At 53.3% G+C, this 27,404-nt stretch overlaps 1 protein-coding gene across 10 annotated transcripts in view; it reads right to left on the reverse strand.

The window, feature by feature from the left end:
• Positions 1-27,404, reverse strand: part of AXIN1 (axin 1) — a 63,568-nt gene that overhangs the window by 6,004 nt on the left and 30,160 nt on the right. For 7 of the 10 annotated variants that reach the window (XM_060124702.1, XM_060124704.1, XM_060124703.1 and 4 more), the window contains 6 exons: positions 21,565-21,639; positions 13,789-13,929; positions 10,367-10,463; positions 5,607-5,744; positions 2,024-2,550; positions 1,336-1,506 (listed from right to left, as the gene is read on the reverse strand). In XM_060124702.1, the coding sequence (XP_059980685.1) occupies positions 1,336-1,506; positions 2,024-2,550; positions 5,607-5,744; positions 10,367-10,463; positions 13,789-13,929; positions 21,565-21,639 (1,149 nt within the window). The remainder of the gene's footprint in view (positions 1-1,335; positions 1,507-2,023; positions 2,551-5,606; positions 5,745-10,366; positions 10,464-13,788; positions 13,930-21,564; positions 21,640-27,404) is intronic. The other 3 variants (XM_060124705.1, XM_060124700.1, XM_060124706.1) reach the window with 2 other exon arrangements.

Genomic DNA, 27,404 nt, shown 5'->3' on the forward strand with positions numbered 1-27,404 from the left:
TTTACATTTGTGTGACCTGCCATCACTCAATCGCTGAATGGAATTCAAGTGAAAACATCTGCCTCTCTCAGCTAGGCTGGAGGCCTCAGAAAGGGGGGCTTAGCCCCAGGAGCAAAAAGGAGGGAATCCCAAGAAGGGGGCCCTGGGGAGAGTTGGTTGACCCAGTGCCCTTGTGATGCCAGAACTGCCCAGGGAATGTACCCCAGGGGGAGGTGGACTCCTCCTAAAAAGTCCCACAAGGCCGGCCACAGGGAGACCTCACCCCGTCCCCTACCCCTCACTCCCTGGCCCCACCTTCCCCCCATTCTCCCCTCTACGGGCCTCACCTCCCCTGGGCCCACAGATCCCAAGAAGTGCCTGGTGGAGACACTGCAGCATCAGCATTTGACAGAACCTGCAGCCCAGCCAGAGGGCAGGAGCCTTCCAAACCCAGGAGGCTGTTTCTAGACTCTCACTCTTTACCCACAGAAGCCCTCCAACCCTCCATTTGGGGTTGGGGGAGCAGCCAAGGACACAGCCAGTCCTTGTGAAAATCGCAAAAGAGAGAAATCCAGAGAAGCCAAAAATCCACCCCCACCAGAGCAAGAGAGGGGCTCCCAGAGAGGCCCCCCCACCAGGTCAGGCTCTGTGACTGCAAAGGGTCTGCACACTGGCAGGGGGCTTGTTCCAAGGTTACGTGGACCTTGGAACATGTTGCCACGGGAACAAGGGACCCCGTGTTACCAATGACCTGCCTCACCTACCTCACACACACCACTCGGCCCTTCCCAGGAAGGCCCAGGAACAGCGAGGGCCAGGGAAGTCCGCCCATGGGCCGACCCCACCAGCCCCAGGCCCCCCGCCCAGCCCTGTCCCCACCATGAAGGGGACAGGGGTGACACTGAGACCGACACAGAGCTCAGAGGGATGCAGACCAGATGAGAACTGCCCCCGGCAGCCGGAGGACAAGCAGGTCAGGCCCATAAGGTTCCTTGTGCAGGCCCTGCCTTAGCTCCTTCTCAAAGGAGGGCAGCCACATGGCAGGAGGCCCCTCCCCGGTGGGGTGGGGGGGGCTGCAGCAACTTCAGACTGACCCCACCAGTGGGTACTCCTGCCCAGGACACTGAAGCTCATTGACGACCCCCACCCCATCACAGGGTCCCCACAGGGAGGCGTTGACCTCATGCTCCCATGGACTGGACCTAATTCCAAGGAATTCCTGCTTCCATGGCATGTGGCTTGCACTAAGACCAGCTGCTCAGGATGCTGGCAGAGGGGCGCTAGAGGCTGGCAGGGTGCCTCTGGACGCCTGCGCCCACAACCGCACAGGGCCCACGCCCCCACACGGCTTCTCACCCGTGGCCAGCCTTCCGGTGCCTGCTGATCTCCTTCTCGCCCTCGATGATCCACTGCATGATTTTCTGGTTCTTCTCTGCATCCTCAGAGGGGCCTGGCGCCTCCACGCTGGTGCTCTTCCCCGACTCAGCCTTCTTGGAGTTTCTTTTGGAGGTCATGCTTGCCTTCCCGCTGCAAGAGCAAGACCCGGGTCACCTGCTACTTCAGCTGGCCCAATGCTGGACAGCTGGCCCAGACCCTCATGGCTATGGGAGGGTGGCCTGGAAGGGCCCCTCCCTGAACGTGGGGCCTCTGCACTGGCTCTGCGGGCATGAGTGGGGTTGTTTTGGCAGACTCTATGGTGGGAAGGAAAGGAAGGAAGGTCTGGGCAGCATGGGCCGGGAGGGTTGGAGCCAAGGTGGCGGCATCCAGGGCCTGGCCACCCTTCCTCACCCAGACACTGCCCTCCGAAACAGGTGCATCTGACCTGACCATGCTTCAAGGCTGGAGCTCCAGCGGCCAGTGCACCCAGGTGCCTGCTGTCTCTGTGGCTGACCCTGATTTAATGACTTTTAAAGGGGAATCCTGGCTTGAAGGCTGAACAGAGGCCACAGTAGATACGGCCTCTCGCCTTGACCCCTTTTTCCTGGAGACACACACAGCCTCACTGACACAGATGCAGAAGGAGGGAACCGCCGCAAACACTCACCTGTAGGCCAGGCTGTCACTGGTGGTGGGGGCGGCGCCCATGCTCTCCACGTGGCTTCGGGGCTTGGCCGCGTGGCCGTGCAGCTCTGGGCCCCACGCGAAGCTGCTCTGGACCCGGCGGGAGGCCTCGGCCTCGGCAGGCTCCTTGGGCCTAGCTGAGCCATGGTGGCCGTGGTGGTGGCCGTGTCTGTGGAGGTGCAGGCCAGCTGTGTCCAGCTTCGCCCCCGACTTGGGCACGTGCTTTCCATGCCCGGGCACTGTGCCTCCTAGCGCTCCCATCTTGGGCATGTGTGCACTGTCCGGGGAGCGGTGGCCGGGCCCTGGTGACTGGCAGCCCGGTGTCCTCATGACTCGCTGCACATGCTCGTCCAGGATGCTCTCCGGGTTCTCCTCGTGTGCATCCCGCAGCCCCACACAGCTCACATCCGCATAGCGGGGTGGGAAGTGGTGCCAGGCCGGGGCTGAAGGCAGCTTATGACTGGCCCCTGGGGGGCCAGAGGACATATCACCATCCTCACCTTCTTCCTCCTGTGGGGACAAGGCCACATGTTACCTCTCGGCACTGGCCGCACTGCGGAAACCCCACGCTTGGGGAGACAAATCACAAGCAAGCAAAGGCCAGGAGCCCTGAGCCTGGGATGAGACCCTGAGCCTGAGGTGAGGTGCTGGAGGGGCCGCCCGACCCAGAGCGGCCCCCAGAGCCCCTCCTGTCCCTGCTGAGTCCCGAGCAAGTGCAGCTGGGCTCTGGGCAGTCTGCACGGCAAGACGGTGCAGACGGATGGAGGCTGGGCTCACCACCCGAGTGTGGCGGGTACGCGGTGAGGAGGGGCACAATGCCAGTGCCGCGGAGACCACTGGGAATCCTGGCACTGGTTCCACTTTCTTTTATGCTTATCAATAAAAATTTTGTTTTTTTTTTCAGTTGAGTTTTCCTATTCCTCAATCTTACTGCCATATTTTCCATCATATTTTCAAAGGGAATGTTGCCCTTGTACAGAAAAGCTCTTGGTTTTTGCTTACCTTGCTATTGGTGTCTTAATAAATTCTGACATTAAACTAACAGAATTTCCTTTGACTCTCTGAGAATTACCATAACCACATCCATAAACATAAATATTCGATCACTTTAATTCCAAAAGATACTGGTCACATTTATTTTCTTGTCTTATTGACTTGTCCAAACCAGAATGCTGAGTATGTCTGGTCATAACTGAGAAAACGGGTGACTAAGCCACGCTGCACTTAACACAAAAAACCTCCAGGAGTTCACCACAGGACTCACCACTGCAAAAGTACCTAAATGTCATTCGGACATGCCGTCAGCTGTGGGCACTGCAACTCAGGATGGAAAATGGCACTGAGGAGGACAGACAGGGAGAGAGGGATGGATGGAGGGGGAACACACACCCTGTGGGCACAGATGGGAGCTGCCCTGGCAGAGCCTCAGACCGCTGGGCTCCTGCACCCCATCCTGTGTCCCCATCCCGACCCCTGTGCTTTGCAGGGATGAGGGGCTGGGAGACTCCTCGCCAAGTCTTCCCCAGGGCACTGCACTGTTGACACTATTCACCTAGGGCAGCAGAGAGCAAGAGGGAACCTCCAAATTCCTACGGATCTGACATCTAGTTTTTCTTAATAGCTCTGCATGTGCAGAAATTCAATTTTAGAGCTCTATAATATTGATATTATACATTTACATAACCACTCAGCTGCTAGTATTCGTTTTTTTTTTTTTTGCGGTACACGGGCCTCTCACTGCTGTGGCCTCTCCCGCTGCGGAGCACAGGCTCCGGACGCGCAGGCTCAGTGGCCATGGCTCACGGGCCCAGCCGCTCTGCGGCACGTGGGATCCCCCCGGACCGGGGCACGAACCCATGTCCCCTGCATCGGCAGGTGGACTCCTAACCACTGCGCCACCAGGGAAGCCCGTTTTATTTTGTTTTTATTTTCCAAGTTTTACAATGAAAATAAGTTATTAATCTGTAGGATTAAAAAATCTCTCCCTCCCACCCTCCCTATCCCACCCCTCTAGGTGGTCACAAAGCACTGAGCTGATCTCCCTGTGCTATGCAGCTGCTTCCCACTAGCTACCTATTTTACGTTTGGTAGTGTATATATGTCCATGCCATTCTCTCACTTTGTCACAGCTTCCCCTTCCCCTTCCCCCTGTGTTCGTTTTTTCAGAGCGGGGTTGCAGGAGGCGGAAACCATGCCCCTAACTGTCCCTTCAGCTCCTCCGCAGGCCTCACGGCCTGAATGAGAGCAGCTCAGCCAGCGCAACCCCTAACCCCAGCCCTGCCGGCCACTCCCTCCCAAGCAGTGAGACCAAGTCACGGGAGCCGGCAGGGTGGGTGCCTGTCGGGTGACCTCGGGGGCTGCGCGAGGACAGCTGGTCAGCTCAGGGGAAGCCCTCAGGCCACACCTTCTCTGCTGTGAGGGCCGTGCCGTTGCCATGCAGGCAGAAGAGGAGAGCGAGGGCCAAGCAGGCTCCCTAAGGCTCCTCGCAGCACAGCCCTGCCCGCCAGCGTCTCACTCTCAGGGCTGCCTTCTGGTGCTGTGAGGGGTCCCAGGTTCTGACACGCTACGGGAAACCTGCCTGCTGTCTCCCCACAGGGGAAGATGGGGGAGCCAGGCCCCCTGTTTCAGGGCTGGGCATCACTGGGAGCTCTGGAGCCGGGTGCAGGCGGCAGGAGAGGGGAACTCCAGGTGTGACCACGTGCCAGGCCCCATGTCCACCCTGATGGCAGTGCCTCCAGACTGTTGTACACACGGCCCACCCGGGGAACGTGGAACTGAAACAGCAGGGCCCTCCCAAGGGTTCTGATGGGGTCCAGCGAGGGCTCAGGTCCTGTATATTAAATAGGAAGATCGGGTGGAGAAACAACTCCTTCAGGAAACGTCACATTTTTGAGTTTCAGTTATTGGGCAAAATATCAAGAAGAGAACAGATTTCTGCTCTAAGAGAAAAAGCAAAGGCCCGTGGGACACAGCACTGAGGCCCACAGAGTCCAGGGGGGACTGGGCACAGGGAGGGCGTGTGAGAGGCACACCTGTCACTAGCACCTCTGCACGGAGGCCCTGAATGTGTGGAAACGAGTCTTGTAGAATGACACGCCCAGGGCAACAAAAGCAAGGTATCTCTGGCAGTTATGGGCAGAAAGGTATTAAACCAAATAAATTACAAATATTATGAAACTTCTTAGCCTCCAAAGTTCCATCAAACAAGGCTGCAGGTCAGAAAACAAGACAAAACAGAGCCTGTGTCCAGACCTAAAAGCCACTCTGCACTCGGAAGTGACAAGTGGGAGCCTCCTGCCCCTCCTGCCCATGTGAGGGCATCTCAGCTCCACGTGGCAGGGAGGGCACTGAGCAGGATGCAGGCCAGGCCTGGGTCCGCGAGCAGGTGTCATGGGAGAGCTGCCCATAAGCCCCCAAGTCGGGGTGGAGCATGATCCAGTGGGGCGGGGAGGTGCTAGGGGGCCCTGGTGGGAGCAGCTCAGGGCCTGAAGTCCCCCTAAACTCTACCGAGTGTGGTCACACACTTCAGTGACCCGGCGTGGTGCCCCGCCATGGGACCCACTCACCATCCGGACGCGCTTCAGCCGCTCCTCCAGCTTTTCCTCGGCCTCCCGCGTCCGCTGCACAGCCTCCAGGCGGTGGATGAGCTCTGCGGCAAACTTCTGGGGCTCCACACGGACTTCCTTTGGCATTCGGTACGTGCGCTGCAAGGAGACACTGCTGGTGAGCCGTACGTGCAGTGTGGAGCTGCTCCGCGCCCGGGTGGCCCTGCCACACCGCAGGTGAGGAGAGAACATGGGGCCTGCATTTTATCCAACCCAGAGCTGACCCAGCAGTGAGAACGAGCAGACACCACCGCTTCCCACCTCGCATGACCCCCGATGGAGACACTGAGCAGGCTGGGAGCTGCGTCCCCAGGACAAAGGCCACCCCGGCGCCCTCAGCCCAGGGGCGCCTACCCCGAGAGCTTCTGGCCCGTCCCAGAGAAGCGCTTCTCGTGACTGCCCAGGCTGGGACCCAGGGCAGCTGGGGCCATGGCAGAGGCGTGGCAGGAGAGCTGCAGCTGCGAAGACCACTGAGGACAGGACGAGCCCACGGGCCAGAAGGGCTGGCCGCTCCCTGCAGCGCCCGCCCTGCACACAAGGGGGCAGCAGTGCCTGGCACTCAGGTGTGTGTGGACCAGGCTCTGGACTCTGATGTTGGGATGAGGGACACAAAACACTGGGTACAGGAAAGAGTCAAGGGAGAGGGGGGATGACAGATGGCTCTTCCTTTCAGAGAACATAATTCCGCGATGCAGTTTACAACAATACACTGGATAGCTTTTTCTTTTGCGGGGGTGGGGAGTAGCTAGCTTTAATGTGAAATAATTTCAAATCCAAAACAATTGCAAGAAGAGTACAAAGAACTCCTGTGCACCCTCACCTGGACCCCAGCCCACTGCCACCTGCCACACTTGCTGTAACTTTCTCCCCTAGACACAGACAGGCACACACTTTCCTGAGCCAGCAGAGAACACTGCACATGTGACACCTGCTAACTCCCATACGCTTTAGAATGTATTTAACAAAAACCAAGGACAATCTTGTACCTAGCTACAGGACAATTATAAAAAAAAAAAAAATCCTGATACAATATTCTTATCTAATCACAGATCTTATTCCAATTTCACCAGTTGTCCCAATAAACGTCCTCTATAGCAAAACATGTTTTAAAAATCTAAGCCACTGAGGTCTAAGTGAGGGAGGGATGGGAGCGGCAGGAGTGCTGCATGAGGAGGCTGGTGAGGGAGAGGGGAGACCCAAGGGAGGGAGGGCCTGGGGACAGGGTGGCGCACAGGGGCCCTCTCTGACCTCTGGGTGGATAGTGGCTATGTAGAACCCTGGCCTCCAGACAGAAGCAGGCGAGGCAGGAAGCCGTGGGACAGGGGTGGGAGCCTGGGTGGAGCTGGTGCTCACACAGCCCTCCCACCAGGGGGCTCTGGACATGGTCTGGATTTGCACACCCATTCCTCATCTACAAGACAGGAGTGAGAACAGTTCCTGGTTCCTCAGAAACATGTAAAATTAGGGAAGAACGTGACATCAAGGGCTCAGAAACAAGCCACTGAGGCTGATGCTGACCACGACAGGCTCGAAGAGGCCTGGACACAGGCCAATGCTTCAGAGGCGGAGAAGCTGGTGCCAAGGGCCAGGCAGTGCCCAACACCAGTCAGAGGTTTGTCCTGGAGCCAAGAAGCCCATGCCCAAGAAGGGCAGTCAGGGTGCCCAGCACTTCTAGAAGGTCCTGAGAGAAAGTGGGCGTGGATGATGAGCCCCAGACGACTGGGCGGTGGGACGGCCAAAAGGCCGGGCCCTGGAAGGAGTCCTCAACAGCGGGCGTTGGGACAGACCATAGGGACCTGAGGGCAGCCCGGCCCCACCAAGCTGGCTGGTCAGAGGTCAGAGGCAGGAGAGCCGGGGCAGGGAGCACTGAGCCAAGAGTGCTGTGACACCAGCACGACATCCAGATGGTGAGAGCGCACGGTTCTGACCACACAAGAGCAGAAGGAAAAAGTTCTTGACGAGATCCAGCGAGTCCATTCTGGAAAACAGCCTCCAAACTGTGCAGCTGTGACTCCAAAAATAGGAAAGCTGTCAGAAGTTACAATGATTATCAGATTCATGGAAGAACGGTAACCTCTCCAGCTTTGAAGAAATTTAAAAAAACCACAAAGGAAAATATTTCAAGTAAATAAAAATGTGAAACTTCTGAGGAATATAAAAGGCCAACAAAGAAAGAAGAGGCTCCTCTCTCAGCCTTAAGGATCTCAGGACCAGACACTTCACATGTGGAGAGCCACAGGCTCCCCCACATGCCGGCACCTCTCTCCCACGACAGTCACCCACATGCGTCCCCTCCACTGGCCTCCCCAAACCCCCGTGCATCTCGCAGCGAGGAGCACTGAACACAGTAGACCCCCCGAGAAATGGCAACTCCCAAAAAAGACATACAATGGCAACAGGAGTCCCAGCTCCCTGGACCCACCTCCGCCCACCACCCAGCATCCGGTCCGACAATCAAACAATGTGCACGGGCTCCCGGGGCACCAGCCACAGAAGACATGTCGCTGGCGAACAGAGGCGCGAAGCAGCATTCTCTTCCCGTTGGCGGCGAAGGCGTCCACGTGAGTCGTGGTGGATGAGGCTGAAGTCCCTTCACCTTGAACCTCAAACCACATCACTGAACAAAACTCGGCTGCACCTTCTGCCCCGAGCACATGGCCAGGCTGAGCACAGCTGCCGACCAGCCCCCGACCAGCCCTCGCCCTGGCAGGGACTCCGCTCCCCGCGTGCAGACAGCCACACCCCAGGGAGGACTCCCCCGACTGCAGGCCACTCACGGTGTTTCTCCTCTCACCCCCATTTACCCGGCAGGGCCGTTCTCTTGAATCTGGGCTCAAGGTGCAGGGCCAGGAAACACAGACCCTCAGGATGCAGGACTGCCCGCCAAGGGCCTTCCGGGACCCAAGGGCACTGCTGTTCTGATTCTGGAAGCTGCTCGGGCGGCACGTGGGCTCTGGGCCACCCTGTCCTCTCCGCCCCTCTCAGTGCTGCACGCAGACAACCCGCCCCCGTGCTACTCCAGCTCTTTCTGTAGGTTTTGTCTAACACTTCGCTTAATTTTTCAAATTAAAAAAATTTTATTTTGGAAAAAATCTCAAACTTGCAGACAAGTTGCAAGAACAACATGAAGAACATTTTTTCTGGATCTGACAGCAGACGGCGTGCTTCCTACACGCAGGGACTCTCCCACACGAGCACCTCCAGCCCCGACCCGCCTCCCTGGGCTCACCCTGGAGGGTGCGGTGGCCTCAGCTGGGTCCACATGGGATTCTCATGACCCCGTGACCTATGAGAGTTAAAGGGCAGTTCTTGTGCAGGATGGCCCTCGGCTCAGGCTATGTCCTCGCAGGGGTAGCTCTGGCGTCCTGTCGCGGACGTAGGAGCCCAGGCAGGTCCTTTCACAAAGCAGCTTTCTCCCCCGGGAGTATGTGGTCTGTGAGGGGACACTGGGGACGATGCTGACACCCTGCTCATCAATGGGCTCGACCCCCCCCGTCACGTCAGCATCCACGCACGGACCCCACTCCACGGCATTGACTGTGACCCTTTCCATGTCCCCTCACACCCCTATTTTCCAGGACACAAGATGCTGGGCACCTCCTCTGTGCCCCTGCCCAGCCTGGTCCACAGAGCAGAGAGAACACGTGTGGCCACGGCCTCGGCTCAGGCCCAGGCTGCTCCAGACATGAGCCAGCTCAGCGCTCCCCAGGAGGCTGCCCACAGGCAGGCACACGCATGCACACACGCGTACATGTACACACACACGTGCACACACAGCCCTCATAGCATCTTCCACTTGTCCCTAAGCAGACACCATCGGTGCCTGGTTCAGGCGCATCTGTGCCAAGGGGTAGCTGGGAGGTGACAAAATGCCCTCTTCTCAACCATATCACTTTTCTTATTTGGAAATTAAAGCATCTACAGAAAAGTGAAAAGACTCTAACCAAGGAATCCTGATGGAGGGCAGGTGTGTGCAACAATCCTGAGATGCATCTGCTTTCCCTGCACAGAAACCGCCAGGAAGACACGAGTCACTGTGGATGCACCAACGCGACAAGACCACATCTTCCCTGCAAGGTCTTTCCCGCTCCAAGTCAACGCGTCCAAACGAGAACAGCTAATCCCTCCCGTCATCAGCAAAGGAACTCTCTGCCCAGCCCCACCCTGCACTGGGCTCTCTGAGGGTCCCCAGTGCCCACGATCAGGAGAACCACTATCACCTTGTTATTTTTATCCAAGAGGTGAAGTTGAGGCAGCTTTGAAGTCAGGACGCCCCACAGTTCAGCCACAGGCGGCCGATGCCTTGTTTCATCCCGAACAAAGCAGTGCTCATGGGTGCTCAGGACGGGGGCACTGCCACGCTGTCCCACAGAGCCGCCGGCCGCCAGTCTGGCCAGGCCTGGGCATCGAGCCAGCGACAGGCTCCGAGCGGTTCTCCCACCTCCAGGAGAAGCACCTCATTTAACACGATGGGAAAGGCTGTGAGGAGGGCAGTCCCTGCTCATCTGTACCGACTGTGCAGGCACTGCCCCCTCCAGCCACAGGGCGAGAATGCGTGTGACCGTGTGCCGTGCCTGGACCTGAGCTGAGCTCCTCGGAAGCCAGGCCAGTGCCACAGCAGCCTGGTCAGAGTGGAGAGAACGGGTGGGCACGGGTCCAGGAGGGCAGGTGAGCCCCAAACTCGGACACGGGGAGGGCGAGGGCTGTGCAGACGAACTTACAGGAATGTGAGGTAGAGGCACGCGCCCGTTGACCTGGACGCTCTCCTGCATCTCCCGGCGGTGCTGCTTGCGGATCCTGTAAGGTGGGACTCCATCCCTGTCCAGGAGAAAGAGACAGTCCAGAGTGAGCACAAATAGAATGGCTCAACCAAGTTCGGCTGAGCTGGCTTTATCTAGAGCAGGGCCAGCACAGCCTATTTTTCTGAGGTGTGATGGGCTAAGAATGACTTTTACATTTTTAAAGCAGAGGAGGAACATGGGACAGAGACTATTCGTGATCCTTTATGGAAAATGTGTGCTGACCCCTGCTTTACTGCCCAGGCAGGATATGGTGTGCCTACCTGGAAGGGGTGCTCTAAATGGACTGGAAACATTGGAGGGCTGCAAAATCGGTGGCCAAGACAATCTAGATACCGTTGAAAGAGATTTCCAAGGTTCCTATATTCTGCTTTCTTCCAAGGTAAATTGGTAATGCAGTGTAATCTCTCTGTCAAATGCTCAAATTAGCTTCCTTGATGTAAATTTTAGTTATAAACCCTTTTGAAGATTATGATAAAAATAAAAATTAAATTACATACTGTTGGGACTTCCCTGGTGGTGCAGTGGATAAGACTCCACACTCCCAATGCAGGGGGTCTGGGTTTGATCCCTGGTCAGGGAACTAGATCCCACATGCATGCTGCAACTAACAGTTCACATGCCACAACTAAGGAGACCGTGTGCCGCAACTAAGGAGTCCTGGAGCTGCAATTAAGGAGCCCACCTGTTGCAACTAACACCTGGAGCAACCAAATAAGTAAATAAAATTTTTTTTAAATTACATACTGTCTTTAAAATAACGAAGCACTTATTCAAGAGAAGTAGCAGATCCAACACATGGCTCACTGCACACGTGCTGTCCCTTAAGAACTCGGCAGCTCTCTCCTGCCATTTGAAAGCTACTCCGGGGAGCACAGTGGCCAACAGGAGCCTTCTCTGGTCCCCGCTTCTGTCTCTGAAGGACTCTGCGGCGTGCTGCCACCTCCGACAGCTCGAAGAGATGGCCCTCCCAATCGTCTGCTACTGAAATACTCTAGCCTCCCAGTTGTCCGGCAGGTGCAGTGAACGTCTGTGCCAGTGATCCTAACCCCTTGCATCCTGCTCAAGCACTGCCCACAGGGCAAGTGCTGCCAGAGCAGTGCTGTTTTCACTGGACACCAGGATGTGAACACGCAGCCATGACAATTCTGATCTCACTGCATCGACTGCTAGAGCGCCTAGCAAAGGCACCAAGCACGCAGCACTCAGCGTGTCCTGGCCCCATCCCAGGCAGACACACATCCACAGCTCTGTGGCTTTGTGGGCGGGCAGGGCTGCACCCCAGGCTGGGTGGAAAGGGTGCACTTAGGTTCAGAGCAGGGCAGAGAGAGGCTGCGGTGTACCCGGGTGTCCCTGGCTGTCAGGGTCCCAGGCAGTGCCACAGTGCAGATGGCTCAGCAGTCCAGCAGGGCCAGGCTGCTCCAGAGGACAGGCATCAGCGAAGAAGAGCGTCAAGTACATCTGAACGCTCTCACATGTCCCAGGGCTTGTTCAGGTGTCCCAAGCCACCAACTTGTCTGTTTCTCATGTACTCTGACAGGGCACCTAAAATCCATACGCTTGAGGATCAGGCACCATCCTCAGAATCTATGCCCGAAGTCAATGGACTAGGAAGCACTTCACCAGGTGGAGGCGACCCTGAGTTGCCATCAGAAATAATTTAGATGAAACACACGATCCTATTTTTTGCCTCATATACATTCAAATATCTGCCACAATTTTACATTCCTAATTCTCGACTATGCCTACATTTCTGAGTCTCAGTGTAAACCAAGATGAATAGAACATCAGGGAAAAAATATTAAAAAATTTTTAGATCTTCCCTTTAGCAAACACATGTCCTTTTCTTGGAGAGAATTAAGAGACTAATTGTCATTGCAGTAACTGAGTTTTGGGGAAGAGGAAAACAGATCTCGTGCTGTCAGCTGCTCCCGGGGGTCTGAAGGGCTGCAGTTCGTTGGAACCCTTTTATGTGATACTTCATATTCACGGAAGGTAGTGTTTGAAACCCCAGTAATTTCAACTAAGTTGTTAAAAACATGTCAACATTTTATACTAAAGATTCAAGACAAAGGAGAAGGTAATGATGAATGAAAAATGCCCCACAGAGGCTCAACCTGACGGGATGACGCCTCCACCATGTGGTCACCAAAGGGGAAGAGAAGAGAAAGGGCACCAGGTGCACACAGCACGGGGCTGTAGGAACCTGCTCAGGGACCCGTCCCGTCAGCGGCCTGACCCCCCATCCCATCCAGCAGCCTGCCCCATCCCGTCCGGCGGGATGCAGCATGGAAAGCAGTGCAAAGACACAGGCAGCACAAAGCGAATACCGAGAAGACGGCCCACAGAGCAAGACCTCAACGTGGAAAGGCCTGCTCACCTACAAAGACGAGCTCGGCAGCCTTTTCCTCTTTATTTAGACCTATCTGACCTCTAGACCCTAGCCAGGGCGGGGGCAGAGTCCCCATGACCCGCTGAGAGCAGCCAGGGCCACAACCCCACATGCTCTCGTGGGGACAAGACACCTGCGGATGCGGCCATGGGCCCACACCTGCTGGCTTCACACCCAAAGGTTGCCTCCTGCCCTGGGCCAGGGCCCGGCCAGAACCTTCCCCTCGGTGGCGGTCAGATGGCAAATGGCGTACGACCGAAAGCTGGGCGAGCCTGACACTCATGGGTGGTGGATTCAGGGCCCCACGTGACCCAAGCAGGCAGATAGGCAACACCCTGATGTGACATGGGCATGGTCTGACACAATCAAACTTCTGACGCACGCCTGGGTCCCCAAAGTTATCTGCTGAACCAAAGAGAAAGGTATCAGAAACAAGCACTTCCCCCCAAGGGAGGGTTTTCCCTGGAGAGGACGATGAAGGAAGCTGTCACCATCAAGTGACACAGAGGCTCAGTGTGGCTCCTGTGGCCCCTGGTGGCCACCCCTGAGCTGTCGGGCAGAACAGAACCACACTGAGGGGACGACAAGCACTGCTGAGCAGGTGAGACGGCTTCCAGATTAAAGGAGCGTGAGCGCAGAGCAGGATGGACCGGAGACGCCCTCGGGGACGGCCCGCCTTGGCCGCGCCTCCGACGTGAACACCAGAGACCCAGAACCTGGGGCGCCAGCCCAGGCAGCTCTGAGGCTTTCCCTCTTCCAAAGGTTCCAGCAGCCTTGGCCTGGAGGGAAGCAACTACAACAAACCTTGGCTCCAGTTTGTTTGCGGATTTCTAGCGACACTCCCTGCAATGCAGATGCACTGACACCCCACTGGGGAGGGCCCCAAAACAGCTTCTGGGGAGAAGGCCCTGGCTGCCCCTTAGGGGCTGCTCTCCCAGGCAGGGGCACTTACACGCTGCTGTCGGTGAGGGACAGGCTGTCAGCATCGCTGGACAGGCTCTGCTGCTCACTGTCGTTGGCGCTGGTTGCTGGGGCGAGGGCATAGCCGGAGTTGACATAGTAGGGGTTGACAGGCTCCCGCCAGGATCCATACCTGCCAACAAAGAGGCACGTTAGCAGCTGCCGGACAACGTCCTCGTGCATTTATCCACATTTTCATAATCATCTGATATCCCAATATGTCAACTGCAGATGCAAACAATTCAGAAGACGGAGCAGAAAGGGCTGGCGTCTCCACCCTGCCTCCCACCCCGCTGTCCTTCCCAGGGAGATGGGCATCTCCCACATCTTCCCTCCACATGAGGCAGACGTGTAAGTGAACACACGGAGCGGTATTTGGGTTGGCATTTTTATGCACATAACTGGAAACGGGGCACGGCTGCTCTGCTCTCCCTGCTCCTACAGAGCGCTGCCCGCAGACTCGCTTATCAGCCGCAAAGCCACCCGACCCTGTGGGCACAGCCGCAGCACCGGTGCCACGGCCCCCTCAAGAGGACCACGGAGTGGGCCAGGACTCCCGTGCACTGAGAACTGCCACAGGACGGATGAGGGGGATGGTGGGTGAAGGGACCTGTGGGTTTAACAGTGGCTGTCTCGATGCCCCACCGGCCACTTCCTCCCAGGAGCAGTCCAGCACTCCCTGGGTGGGACCCAACACCACTTGTCATGTGAATAGCCAGAAACTGACACCTGGGTTTAGTCTGCATTTCCCTGGTTGGTGGTCAGGCTGGAGGTTTGGGTGTCACTTAAATTCCCTCCTCTTTACCTGTTCATACCTCTGTCCATTTTCTATTAGACTGTTTATGAGTTTCTTAGTGATTTACAGATGCCTTTAAATATTCTTACTATTAACCTCTGGTTATATACGGGAAAAATATTTTCTCCCTAAATGTCACTTTTTAACATTGTTTATGTTGATCTTGATATTACAAAAGTTTTTTATTTCTGTGAAATCAGATTTACCAATCTTTCCCTTTATAGATTTTTCTGTATCTTACATAGGCCAGCTTTCCTCATTCAAAGATTACAAATATATTCTTCTGTTTTTCCTCAAATGCTTCAATAGTTGTTTTTTTAAAATTTAGATCTCTACCTGAAATATGTGTGTGTAAAACCTACCTACTCCCTTGCATCAAAATGGAGAGCCAGCCGTTAGCATTAAGTACTGCACAATCCACCTTGTTCTGAATACTTTCACACCTAACTCCCCGAACACATGAATCGATTTCTGGAGTCTGCTCTGCTCTGCTCATCCCACGACGGCCCTACCGGCCCTTCGCTGCTGCTCCCCACACTGCCTCCTCTTCCCAGAGCCTCCCTGGAAGCAACGCTGGTCAGTCCCCGCGGGCTGCCGAGGGCTACGACGTGCTGGAGGCCCATCGAGCCCGTGCAAACGCCCCTGGATCCAGCTTCACTCTGGTCAGGGCGCTCATGAACAGCAGCTGCACTGACTCCAGGGACATGGTAGGAGTCACCTCGTCCCTTGGACTTGTGTCCTCGATGCGGGAGGAGAAGGGACCACAACACTTCTAAACTGACGGAGCCCCGTGTGGACGCCCACCACCGGAAGAACAGAACTTCTGGAAGCCCTGGTTTGTGCTGTGCACACACTCAGGAAAAGGCACCTTTCCATCTTGGACACCTGTCATGCAGCACACGTGGGCCAGGCCGGGCAGCGCAGCTGGAGAGGAGCGGCCCACCTCCCCAGGGGCCACAAGCACAAACAGTGCAGCCATGGCACCCCACCTGTTCTGCCACTGAGGCCACAGTAGTGCATGGTGATGTGGCACACAACTCTCCCGCCAGCTCAGGATCAGGTGCTCATCATCCCCACACCACAGGGGGACACTGCAGAGGGTCAGTCACCACGCACCACGGTCCTTCTGACCCACCCACGGCAGCCTGAGGGCATCCCTGGAGCCCACTAACATGTTCTGGCCAAATGAGGGCAGCGTCAGCGTCACAGAGGCTTATGGGAAGGGATGGGGACACGTTCACGGACGGGGACCCGCATGCACCTGGTCCTACATTTACGCTGACATGGAGCAGACGTCTGCAACGTCACGCTCTTTCTCAGGGACACTGCTATTCCTCTGGTTCTTTAAAAACAAAACCGCCAGTGCTGTCACCATTAACAGCCACTGTACTGGAACTCAGATCACAGGGAGCGCTAAGCTGCTCTTCAGTGTCCCCGTCACGTCGTGGCCAGCACCCCGCACACCCATGAGGGCAGGACCAAGCCTGCGACGCCAATGCACCAGGGCCGTCTGCTCCCTCCTGACAGGTCCCAGGCACATCTTTCACGCGTATAGAAAAACCAGCTTTGAGGCGATAAGCAGGAAAAACATGGATCCTTTCCACGGCCTCCAGTACAGAGCAAACCCCACTATGTACACAGCTCCCAGTCCAGAACAAAGGGAAGCAAAGGGCTGTCGAGAGAGAACAGAAAGGAGGGAGACCAGCGAGGTGCTGACCGTGGACAGGAAGGCTGGCTCTCAGGACAGAGGCGCTGCAGGCTGCCGCGCGACAGAGGAAGTTCTGGGAAATATCACTCGGGGGACGCTGGGCTGCTCCCCACAAGACGGCCAGGAATCAGAACCCAGATGCGGCATCCAGGGAAACCTCCAAGCTCTCTGTAGTTTCCAGTCCTCGGAATAAAAGCCCGCCGGGGACCGTCCGGCCTCCCTGTCGCCTGCTCTCTGGGGTTGCTGCTGGCAGGATTTTGCTTTCCATCCTTTCACACTCAACCCTCCTAGATCCTTTTACTTTTGTGTGTCCTTTGTAAGCAGCTAGCCTTTTCAAGTTCCAGTTTGACCATTTTTCCTTTTAATTGCTTCCTTTGGTCCTGTTGCATTCAATGTGGTTACAGAGAGTGGATCCACCATCTCATTGTTTGCTTTCTGTTTGTCACAGCTGTTCTATCTTCTTTTGTTCTTTCTTGCCTTCTTTTGGAATATTTTTTATTTTCCATCTCCTCCCTCTAACAAAGTAAGCCTTTTACTATTCTTTCAGTGGTTCCTTTAGAGATTATAATAGGTACCCTTGATGCATCAAGGTCCAATTAACTGCATTTTACCTGTTCCCAGGCAACACATGGTCAGAATTAACTCCACTAGGGACAGTCCAATGGTTAAGACTCCGAGCTTCCACTGCAGGGGACACGGGTTTGATCCCTGGTCAGGGGACTAAGATCCCGCATGCCCCCCAAAAATAATTAACTCCACTCACCTCCACACACACACATGTGCTGTTGTTATCCTGGATTTTAATTCAGTGTAATGTCTTAAATCCCACAAGACATCATCAGTATTATTTTATCCCACCAGCAGTCACCTAGAGTTACCCACATACTTGCCCTTTCCCTCCTGCATTGGGTGTTTCCACCTGAGAGCATTTTCTTTCTGCCTGAAGAACACCCTTAAGTATGTCCTTTAGTAAAGGGGCTGCGGCTGACAACTTGGTGTTTGTTGGTCTGAAACTGTCTTAATTTCCCCTTTATTCCTGAAGGGTATTTTTACTGGGTTGGAATTCTGGTTGGTAATCATTTTCTGTTTCTAGGGAACTTTGTAAGCTTTTGGTGGGAATGTAAAATGGTACAGTCTCTGTGGAACACAGTGTGGCAGCTCCTAAAAATTAAAAGAGTCTCCATATGATTCAGCAATTTCCCTTCTTTGCATATAGCCAAAGGAATTGAAAGCAGGGTCTTAAGAGACGTCTGTACACCCAGGCACTTTGAAATGTCACTCCTCATCATTGACCTCTCCACCTCCTGCAGCTCCTAGGAAGGTGAGGTGGTGCCGGCTGTTGCTGCCCCCCCTGCCACACCCGCCCCAGGCAGGCTCTCCTCCAGGCCCAGAGCCTGAGGCCAGAGTGCCACATCAACCCACACTTGGGATGCACAGCGGACAGACACGCCACAGACCAAAAACAGCAGGCAGCGCAACCCTGACATGGAGGTCGAGCTCGGACCCCGTCCACTGTCCCAGGAGTGGCCTCTAGAGCTATTCCTATGTTCCAAGATGCAGGCCACAGCCACACACTGACTGTCGTGTCTTCAGCCGCCTTCAACCTGGCTCCTAGTCCACCTCCTTCCCGAAGTGACATTCTCAAGAGCCTGGGCCAGTCGTTCCACAGAATGTCTCACGTGAGATCTGCATCTAACATTTCTGGCAGAACGTCACAGAAGCGATGTTGTATCACCTCAAGGAAAAACATAGGACTTCCCTGGTGGCGCAGTGGTTAAGAATCTGCCTGCCAATGCAGGGGACACGGGTTCGATTCCTGGTCCAGGAAGATCCCACATGCCGCGGAGCAACTAAGCCCTTGCGCCACAACTACTGAAGACTGTGCGCCTAGAGCTCGTGCTCTGCAACGAGCAGCCACCACAATGAAAAGCCCGCGCACTGCAACAAAGAGTAGCCCCCGCTCGCTGCAACTAGAGAAAGCCCGTACGCAGCAATGAAGACCCAACGCAGCCAAAAATAAAAATAAATAAAATAAAATAAATTTATAAGAAAAGAAAAACACCATGCCGGTTGGTCCCAATATTGGTGGCAAACCCAGTGCCTGCCAAGTGTTTCCACTCTAAATCTATTACTTTTCCTTTGTAATTAAGAGGTAATTTGTGGCGGAGATACTTTGAGATTATATACAAATCCTGTTCACACCCATCACTTGATCTGTATTTATCAGTTGGCGTCCTATGTACCCGAGCGGATTTTTATTTTATCCAGTGGATTATAATCCATTCCTTCCAGCTCTGCTCTTCCCAGAGCCCAGAGTCTGTCTGAGAACACTCCCCCACTCCCAGCCCCAGCCCTGACAGATTTCCACCAAGGAGGTATCCGTAAACCTCCTTACCTGGATCCCCAAGGCTTCCTCCTCCGCATTTTTTATCACATTGTCTTGTATTCTTGAGTGCCTGATTATTTTTCATTCAGTACCTGGTTATTCTGGATGGAAAGCCAGACACTGTGTGAAAATCTTTCTAAACTGGCTGCCTGGGATGATGCTTTCTTCCCTAGAGCGTATGCATTTTACCCTGGCCCGTGGCTGGTGCACTAGGAATCCAGCCACCTTAATCCAAAGTCAGGAACTGAGAGAGTCCGGGCTGGGCTGCAGGCTCTCAGAGGGTGGGGGGTGGATCCTGACCACGTGTGGGGCACCTTCCTCCCACGCAGGCCCCAGCCCCCTGGAGCCCAAGGACCAGCCACACTTTCCAGACTGTCTCCCTGGGCTCCCTTCTCCGATGGGCCTGCCATTCCTTCCTGCTTGGTTAGCTCTCCAAAGGCTTCAATATGATTAAAAAGAAAACCAATTCCCAGCGTTTCTAGCTATTCTCAGCAGTTTTCCCTGAACTGTGTGGTTGTCCAATACTAGAAGTGTGATTCCTCCATTTATGGGAGACCTCCTACCCCCTGGAAATCCTCTGGATGAAAGAGGATTCCTAACTTGCACCACTCCCGGGAGGAATGTCGATTAGACCTCTCTGCTGGCCCCACCACCTGCAGCCCAGCCTGAGTGCTCACCCCACACAGCCCCGCAGAGCCCAGAGGATGAGGCCTCATGGAATCACTTTTTCACCTTGGTCAGCATCCTTCAGCAGAAGTCTTGTGATTTTTTACTCAGAAATTCAGGCACATACTGCATTATGCTTCACGTTATGCTCCTGCTTGTTCTGGCATAAAAGTAATGCCGTAAGTGGCTTACCAAGTCCGCTGAGCATTCCAGAAACACACTCAGATTCCTGTCCTGCAGCAGCTTCACACGCTCAATTTGAGAAGCAAGGCTTCTGGTTGCCACGGCGAGACAGTCCCTGTGCCGCTCGCCTTCACATTGGTCTGGAGGAAACACCGGAGACCAGATACTCCACTCCCTAACTCTCTCCTAAGCAAGGTGGGAGGTCTCTGATGGGCTAATAAGGTGCAGTTTGCTTTTCTTAACATTGTAATTTGGCCACATACAAGTGCAGTCGCCTCAAGTACCTCCTAGAATTTTACTTGTGATTCTACTGGCCCCTAAAATCCCAAATCTGCCTGTGGGACACTGGTCCTTGCTAGTCACTGGGCCTTGGCCCACACAGAGTTGCTAACTGTGGTGTGCGGTGCCCATCTCTCCTCCAGCAGGTGGCAGCTTCGGAATGGCGCCTGGCACGCGATGCATTCACTTGCCGACGTGGGGACATGGCCCAGCTACAACCTGAGGTTAAGCAGGAAAGGCACTTGTCTCTGTGCCAGGTGCCACTGGGAACACAGCCAATGAAACAGTGTGGGACGGGGCAGGGATGTGAACAATGATTAAGGTCATTTCAGACAAAGAAAATAAACAGAGACCAGAGGAAAGACGGAGCCTACGTGGCTTCCCCGACGGGTCAGACATGAGGCCCACTCAATAGTGGGCCTTAGCACAGCCCTGGGAGCCCTCCTGGCCCCCGTACCCAGCACCCTGCCACCCACTTCCTGACTCTGGATGCTGGAGTCGTTTCCGACCGTGGCAACCTCATGACTCAACACACAATCCTTCTGCTCAGTGCCACACGTGCTGGAACTGGCAGGGCCCAACCCCCAGAAGTCACATCCATCTTCACCCAACACCTACTCCTCACTGAGCTCAAGCCTCACCATGTCCCAGGCCCGCATCTGCGTGCGGGGGGCTGGCCTGGGCACTGTGGGGGTCCCTGCTCACACGGAGGTGTTGGGGACGCACCACTGCACACTGTTCACAGAGGCCTGCAGTGGGAGCTGTTGGATGGGAGGCTTGCCACGTGGCCAGAATCACTACCCCAAAGGGACAGCAAGTCCACTCCTGAGAGCACTTCCTCCATCAAGACCTTTAACTGATTAAAGGTCACACCTTCTGGACGAAACAAACCATCCCAAATGTGACCGGCATACCACCTGCTGAAACAGCATATCTATCCGTGCACACACTCGTGGTCCTCGGCATTAAGGAAAACGTGCTCTCCTCCTGCCCACGGGGAGGCAGTTGGTGGTGCAGCCACCTGGTCTTTAAGGCAAACGTGCGCTGCTTCCTCGGCCCTGCACCCCTCGCCACGCTCACCCCGCTCCATTTCTGCACGTGCAGCCCCGCAGCACTTGGGAGCTCAAAAACCTCCGGGCCATGGAAACCTTCCGGGCCTGGCCACTTCAGGGTCTGAGGCCAGGGGGCCTAGAAGGGCAGAAGTGTGACGGAGGGAGGGGACTGCCGCGCTGCCCAGGGTCCCCGCCCTGCCCATGCCACTCTCTTCCCTGAAGAGACCATCCACCGTGCACGCATCGGTTACCACGGGAACCGCAGCACTGGTCCTCAGTGAGCAGAGGCCGAAGCCCACTCGTACCTTGGCCCTTCCTCCCGGGCAGGTCTAAGCCCTCCACCTGCCTCTCCCCAGCCCACAGGCCACAGCTGCCACGTATCTTAATTCCTACACTGCAGTGCCTCCAATAGTGCTACGTAATTCATCCAGACTCTGCAGTTGTTTCCAACTGAAGGGCTGGTCAGAAGACCCTGATTCTGGAAATAGGAATCCCGCCTTCCTCTGTTTAGGGGAGCAGAGGGGGCAGTGTTGCTTCCTTCTCTGGGGTCTCCATCAACTCTTCAAGGTGAAAGAAAATCCAGAAACCTCTTGTCTCAAGGTCTGGCCCACGCTCACCCCATCACTCACAGACGTGGTGTGAGGAGAGCTGCGGCTCGGGCTTGGCCCTGGTGAGCTCGCCCCGCCTGCCGGACCCACCTGCCCGTCGTCGTCAGCAGGAACCAGCCCCACTCCGCCTTCGGCTGGTTCTGTGACCACGCCTGGCTTCCACACCTGTAAACCGAGGAGAGCAGACCCAGAATGAGCCCCACAGGCCCACGCACATTGCTAAGTGGGAGCGGGCGGCCTCGTCCTATGAGCAGGAGGGCAGAGTCCTGCTGCCCTGGAAAAGCATCAGGAGAAGTGGGCTCTGGTTCCTGTCCTCTGTTTTTAAACCCACAGAAAATAGTATAGTTATGGAATTCATGGGCAGGAACCACAACGATGCTGAATGAGTGTAAGAGAACATGGCTGACCTTCCCCACGCTGCTTCTGACAGAGCTTCTCTCTCTCTAAGCAAACGCGAGGATTTAACTTTCAGAATACGTAATTCATTTGTATATTCAAACATAAGAAAGGTTAAAGGTACACCCCGGTGAACAGCGGGGTTTATCATCCCCATTTCAGAGGATGAGGGGAGCTGCCATCTGGTTTGCTCGGCCGGCCTGCAGGAACACGGACGCTGCGTCCCCTGTGCTCCTAAAACCCTGGGTCCCTGAGAGAAGGCACATGATGTCTTGCACACAATTACAGAGCGCAGTGTGAGGGCTTCTGACACGCGTCCACCCTGTGCGGCCGCCACCATGACCAAGAGGATGAGTGCGTCCACCGCCCCCAGTTTCCTTGTGCCCCTTCCGATCCCCTGTCCAGCCCCACCCCCACCCATCACTGTGTTCTCTAGAATCTCACACAGGAGCACACGCCCCCTCTCATCTGCTTCTCCTGCTGGCACATGGATCCTGCAGTCCATGCACGTCGGCCCTCTCATGCTGAGTGCTGCCTGAGGATTGGGGTGCTGCAGCGCACCCTCCACTGCCCGGTAACCGCTCTCCTCTGGGGCTGTACGGCTCCACATCGGGCCAAGGCCAGCGCCCACCCTTCACTGCACCAGCTCCAGCGGCAGGGAGTGCGGTCTATAGAATCACGTGGAGGGAGGGCACCCAGACCAGAGCTCTCTCCCCCCCACCCTCTGGGAGCCCAGCACTGAAGGAGGAGCTCCCACCCAGACCCCAACAGACATGCGGGGCTCGCCCCGCGTCCGTCCCCACCCATCAGAAGGAAGGCAGACAAGGCAGCTCCTGAACAAGGCCACTTGACCCCAAAGCTCATCTTCTCACATTATAGCGCCCTCGAAACCACAGAAAAATGACCAAGACAAAGGCACAGATGGCAAGGACACTTCCTCATTTCACTTGTAAGTCCAACTTTTTTTCCCACGTCACGTGGCTCACGGGATCTTAGTTCCTGGACCAGGGATTGAACCCGGGCCTTTGGCAGTGACAGCCCATGTCTTAACCACTGGACCGCCAGGGCCCAATCTGCCCTCACCACCACTTACCAGCTACTAACCTTGGGCAGGCTCCTCCCCTGCAAAGTGGACCTACAAGGGTCGCCTCTTTGAAAGGAGTCCAAGCATCCTACAGAACAGCACAAACAAGGCGATGCCGAGGGCCAGACTATGCAGAAGGCCCTCAACTCAGACGGGTCCCCACGCTGTCCTGCACGGTGCCCCACACAAGGAACAGGACAAGGTTGTGTGGTAAAGGCTGCAGGTCACAGTCAAATCCCACAATTCCACCTAACTTCCTGTACGATGCTTAACAAAGCATATTCAAGGCTCTGAAGTCAGAAGAACATCATACTCAACGGAGGCCAAGCACTCCTGACTTGAAAGATTCACAGAGAAGAAAGCCGGGGCGGGGGGATCCACCTGTTATAATTTCCTCTTTGCCACAAATCTTTTATGTAGCTATGCTACGCAAACCAGTAACTCTTTATAATAACTGTTGAAAATTCACAATGTGGGTGAGGTGGATTATGGAGCCCATCTTCCCAGGGAAGATTACACGTGTCGAGAAGACTCCGGAGGGATCCACATAGAACAGTGCTACCTGTGAGCAGTGGGGTATCAGATCGTTTTTCACTTATCTGTATTTTTCAATTTTCCTGCACCAAATATATTTCTTATATAACTTTGATAATAACATGTCCCTGGATGTTTATTGCTGCAGAGCAGTTGTTGGTATCTATGGAACAATATATATGAAGACCACTTTGAAAATGATAAAGCGCTATACAGAAGTCACATCTGGAACTTGCTAACGAGAGCTCAAACATGGTGACAACCAAACCAGAAACCCCGTTCCTCTCTGCTTAGTGTAAACACTGAAAATTTAAATCAGCTTTTCTCTGCTCACAACCGCTTTCTCAAATGTCAGCAGAAATCTCTTCAGGACCTGGACTTACACAAATGTTTCATATCAGATTTTTAGGTTACATGGATTTGATGAAGAGGAAGTTTATGTGGTAGTATTTTTTTTCTTTTTTTTTTTTTTTTTTTTGCGGTACGCGGGCCTCTCACTGTTGTGGCCTCTCCCGTTGCGGAGCACAGGCTCCGGACGCGCAGGCTCAGCAGCCATGGCTCACGGGCCCAGCCGCTCCGCGGCATGCGGGATCTTCCCGGAATGGGGCACGAACCCGTGTCCCCTGCATCGGCAGGCAGACTCTCAACCACTGCGCCACCAGGGAAGCCCTGTCCTTTACTTTTTTGTTCAAACAGATTCATGGTGAAAATTAAAATTTCAAATTTCTTTTAAGGAACTTTTAAAGAGTAACAGTTAAGTAAAGAAAGGCTTAACAGTTGGAAAAATTTTGTTTAGCATAGTATTAATTGGGTGAAAAAGGTGTAAATTATGTCAAAATGAGAACGTGTTATAATTAGAAATAAAGGGCTGAAGGATATTTCCTTCAGTTAAGTAGTGTAACTGGAACTTTTTACTCTTTAACATGTCTTTTATAAATGCATGGTTAATAATTTTATTTGTTGTCAGTAATTAATAGCTTATTAACATTTTCCTCACCTCTGATAATGAATCTTAAATTACAAAAAAAAATTGTCTAAAAGCTTTAACTTAAAAATGAAACTAGATATTGAAATAAATTTGATACTTTTTTATAAAAAAAACAAACAAATGTTTTCATCTGTTTTAAGGCACAAGATAGCTACCAAGGAAATGAGATCTCTTAAGGGGCCAAAGCATGAGAAAAAAAAGGAAAACAAACAGGCAAGTCAAACATACGGTCCCACTTTTCCCCTTGAGGTTCTCAAGCAATGAATTCCAAGCTGAGAATGTGAAAACTTCCAGAATTCTTAAGTGGGTGTTCCAAGTGCACCAAAGATGTGGGCCCTGGTGAAGACCTCAGGCCTTCAGTCAGGACCCCAATGGGCTATATGCTAGGAGAAGGGATGAACCTGAAATAGACCAGCCTGCCCAAAGACTGAAGTCCTGTGTTCAAATCAGATTGGTTCCTGGCTGGAGTAAAGTGACAGGTCCCCACACTAAAGGCCAGTCAGAAGCAAAAGTAAGCCCTCACTGGAGAAAATTACGATCAGGAACTTCAAACGATCTCTGAATTTTTCATATACAATGTCTGGTGTTCAATAAAAACTGCCCAGCATACTAGGAGACGGGACCAACTGACTCAAGAACAAAAGAAAAACAGACAACAGAAACAGAACCACAAAACACCCCAATTTTAAAATTACAGGACATTAAAATATATGTGATTAATGTGTTCAGTTAAGTTAAAAGACAAGCTGGAGAGTTTGAGCAGGGGACAGAATATTTAAAAAAAAAGAATCAAATGAACACTAAAACTGAAAAATATAACAAATGAAGTTAAGAACTCCACAGACAGATGTAACAGTAGACTACACACAACTGAAGAGAAATTAGTGAATGGTACATAGGTCTGGAAAATATGCATACTGAAGCATGATAAGGACAGAAACTACTGAAAAGACTTAGAAAGAAGGAAGGTATGACACATGAGTAACTGGAATCCCAGAAGGAGAGGAGAAAGAGAGAATACAGCAGAAGCAATATTTGAAGAGCTAATAACTGAGAACTTCCCAAAATTCACGAAAATCATCAAGCCAGAGATTCAAAAAGTACTTCAAACCCCAAGCCAGATAAATAGACATGATAGTAAAACTTCAGTAGTTTTACCAAAGACACAGAAGAAAATCTTTAACGGTGGCACCAAAAAATGACAAATTACCTTGGACGGTGCAGCTGTAAGACTAAGAACCCACATGCCGCGGGCAACTAAGCCCGCACCGCAACTACTGAGCCTGCACGCCGCAATGAAAGATCCTGCACACCTCAACAAAGATCCCTCATGCTGCAACCAAGACCTGACGCAGCCAAATAAATAGATAAATAAATACATACATACACATACAAAAAAAATAAACAACAACTGCATAAAAAGCAATGGGGGAGTACATAACTTGTTTTAGTTTAACCTTTAGTCTTTACATTTTCCGGTAAGTGACAAAAGAACCAACTTACACTCAAATAGGTCAGGGATGCACGTTGTAATCTCTAGAGGGACCACTTAAAAAGTAGTAGTACAGGGCTTCCCTGGTGGCACTGTGGTTAAGAATCCGCCTGCCAATGCAGGGGACACGGGTTGGAGCCCTGGTCTGGAAAGATACCACATGCCACAGAGCAACTAAGCCCGTGCACCACAACTACTGAGCCTGCGCTCTAGAGCCTGCAAGCCACAACTACTGAGCCCGCGAGCCACAACTACTGAAGCCTGCGCACCTAGAGCCTGTGCCCTGCAACAAGAGAAGGTACTGCAATGAGAAGCCCACACACCGCAATGAAGAGTAGCCTCTGCTTGCCGCAATTAGAGAAAGCCCACGCACAGCAAGGAAGACCCAATGCACCCAAAAGTAAAAATAAATTAAAAATTTTTAAAAATAGTAGTACATAAATGTAGAACAAGCTAACAGAGGGGGGCATTTGAATAACAAAAAAAATTTAATCCAAAAGAAAGGAGAATGAGGAGGAACAAATAAAACATAAATACTAAAAGATAGCTTTAAGTCCAAATATATTGGTAATTATTATATATTAAATATAAATCAACTAAATATGCCAATTAAGAGTAGATCATCTGGGGACTTCCCTGGTGGCACAGTGGTTAAGAATCCACCTGCCAACTCAGGGGACACGGGTTCGATCCCTGGTCCAGAAAGATCCCACATGCCGCGGAGCAACTAATCCTGTGCACCACAAATACTGAGCCTGCACTCTAGAGCCCATGAGCCACAACTACTGAGCCCACATGCTGCAACTACTGAAGCCCGCGTGCCTAGAGCCCATGTTCCGCAACAAGAGAAGCCACAGCAATAAGAAGCCCACGTACTGCAACGAAATGTAGCCCCCACTCGCCACAACTAGAGAAAGCCCGCGCACAGCAACAGAGACCCAACGCAGCCAAAAATCAATCAATCAATAAATAATTTTTTTAAAAAAGTAGATCATCTGGATTTTTAAAAAGCTATCCATATCCACCTTATAAGAGAAATAACTTAAATATAAGAATACAGAAAATTGGGACTTCCCTGGCGGTCCAGTGGTTGGGACTTCACCTTCCAATGCAGGGGGTGCGGGTTCAATCCCTGGTCGGGGGGCTGGAATCCCACATGCTTCACGGCCAAAAAACCAAAAAACATAAAACAGAAGCAATATTGTAACAAATTCAATAGAGACTTTAAAAATGGTCCACATAAAAAAAAATCAAGAAAAAAAAAGAATATAGAAAATTTCAGAATTCCGGGGCAGTCCAGTGGTTAGGGACCTACACTCTCACTGCTGAGGGCCTGAGTTCAATCCCTGGTCGGGGAACTAAAATCCCACAAGCCACACACTGCGGCCAAAAAAAAGAATACAGAACATTGAAAATAAAAGACTGAAATCTCTTCA

The sequence above is a fragment of the Lagenorhynchus albirostris genome, chromosome 15, assembly GCF_949774975.1.
Source record: "Lagenorhynchus albirostris chromosome 15, mLagAlb1.1, whole genome shotgun sequence".
Lineage (NCBI taxonomy): Eukaryota > Metazoa > Chordata > Mammalia > Artiodactyla > Delphinidae > Lagenorhynchus > Lagenorhynchus albirostris.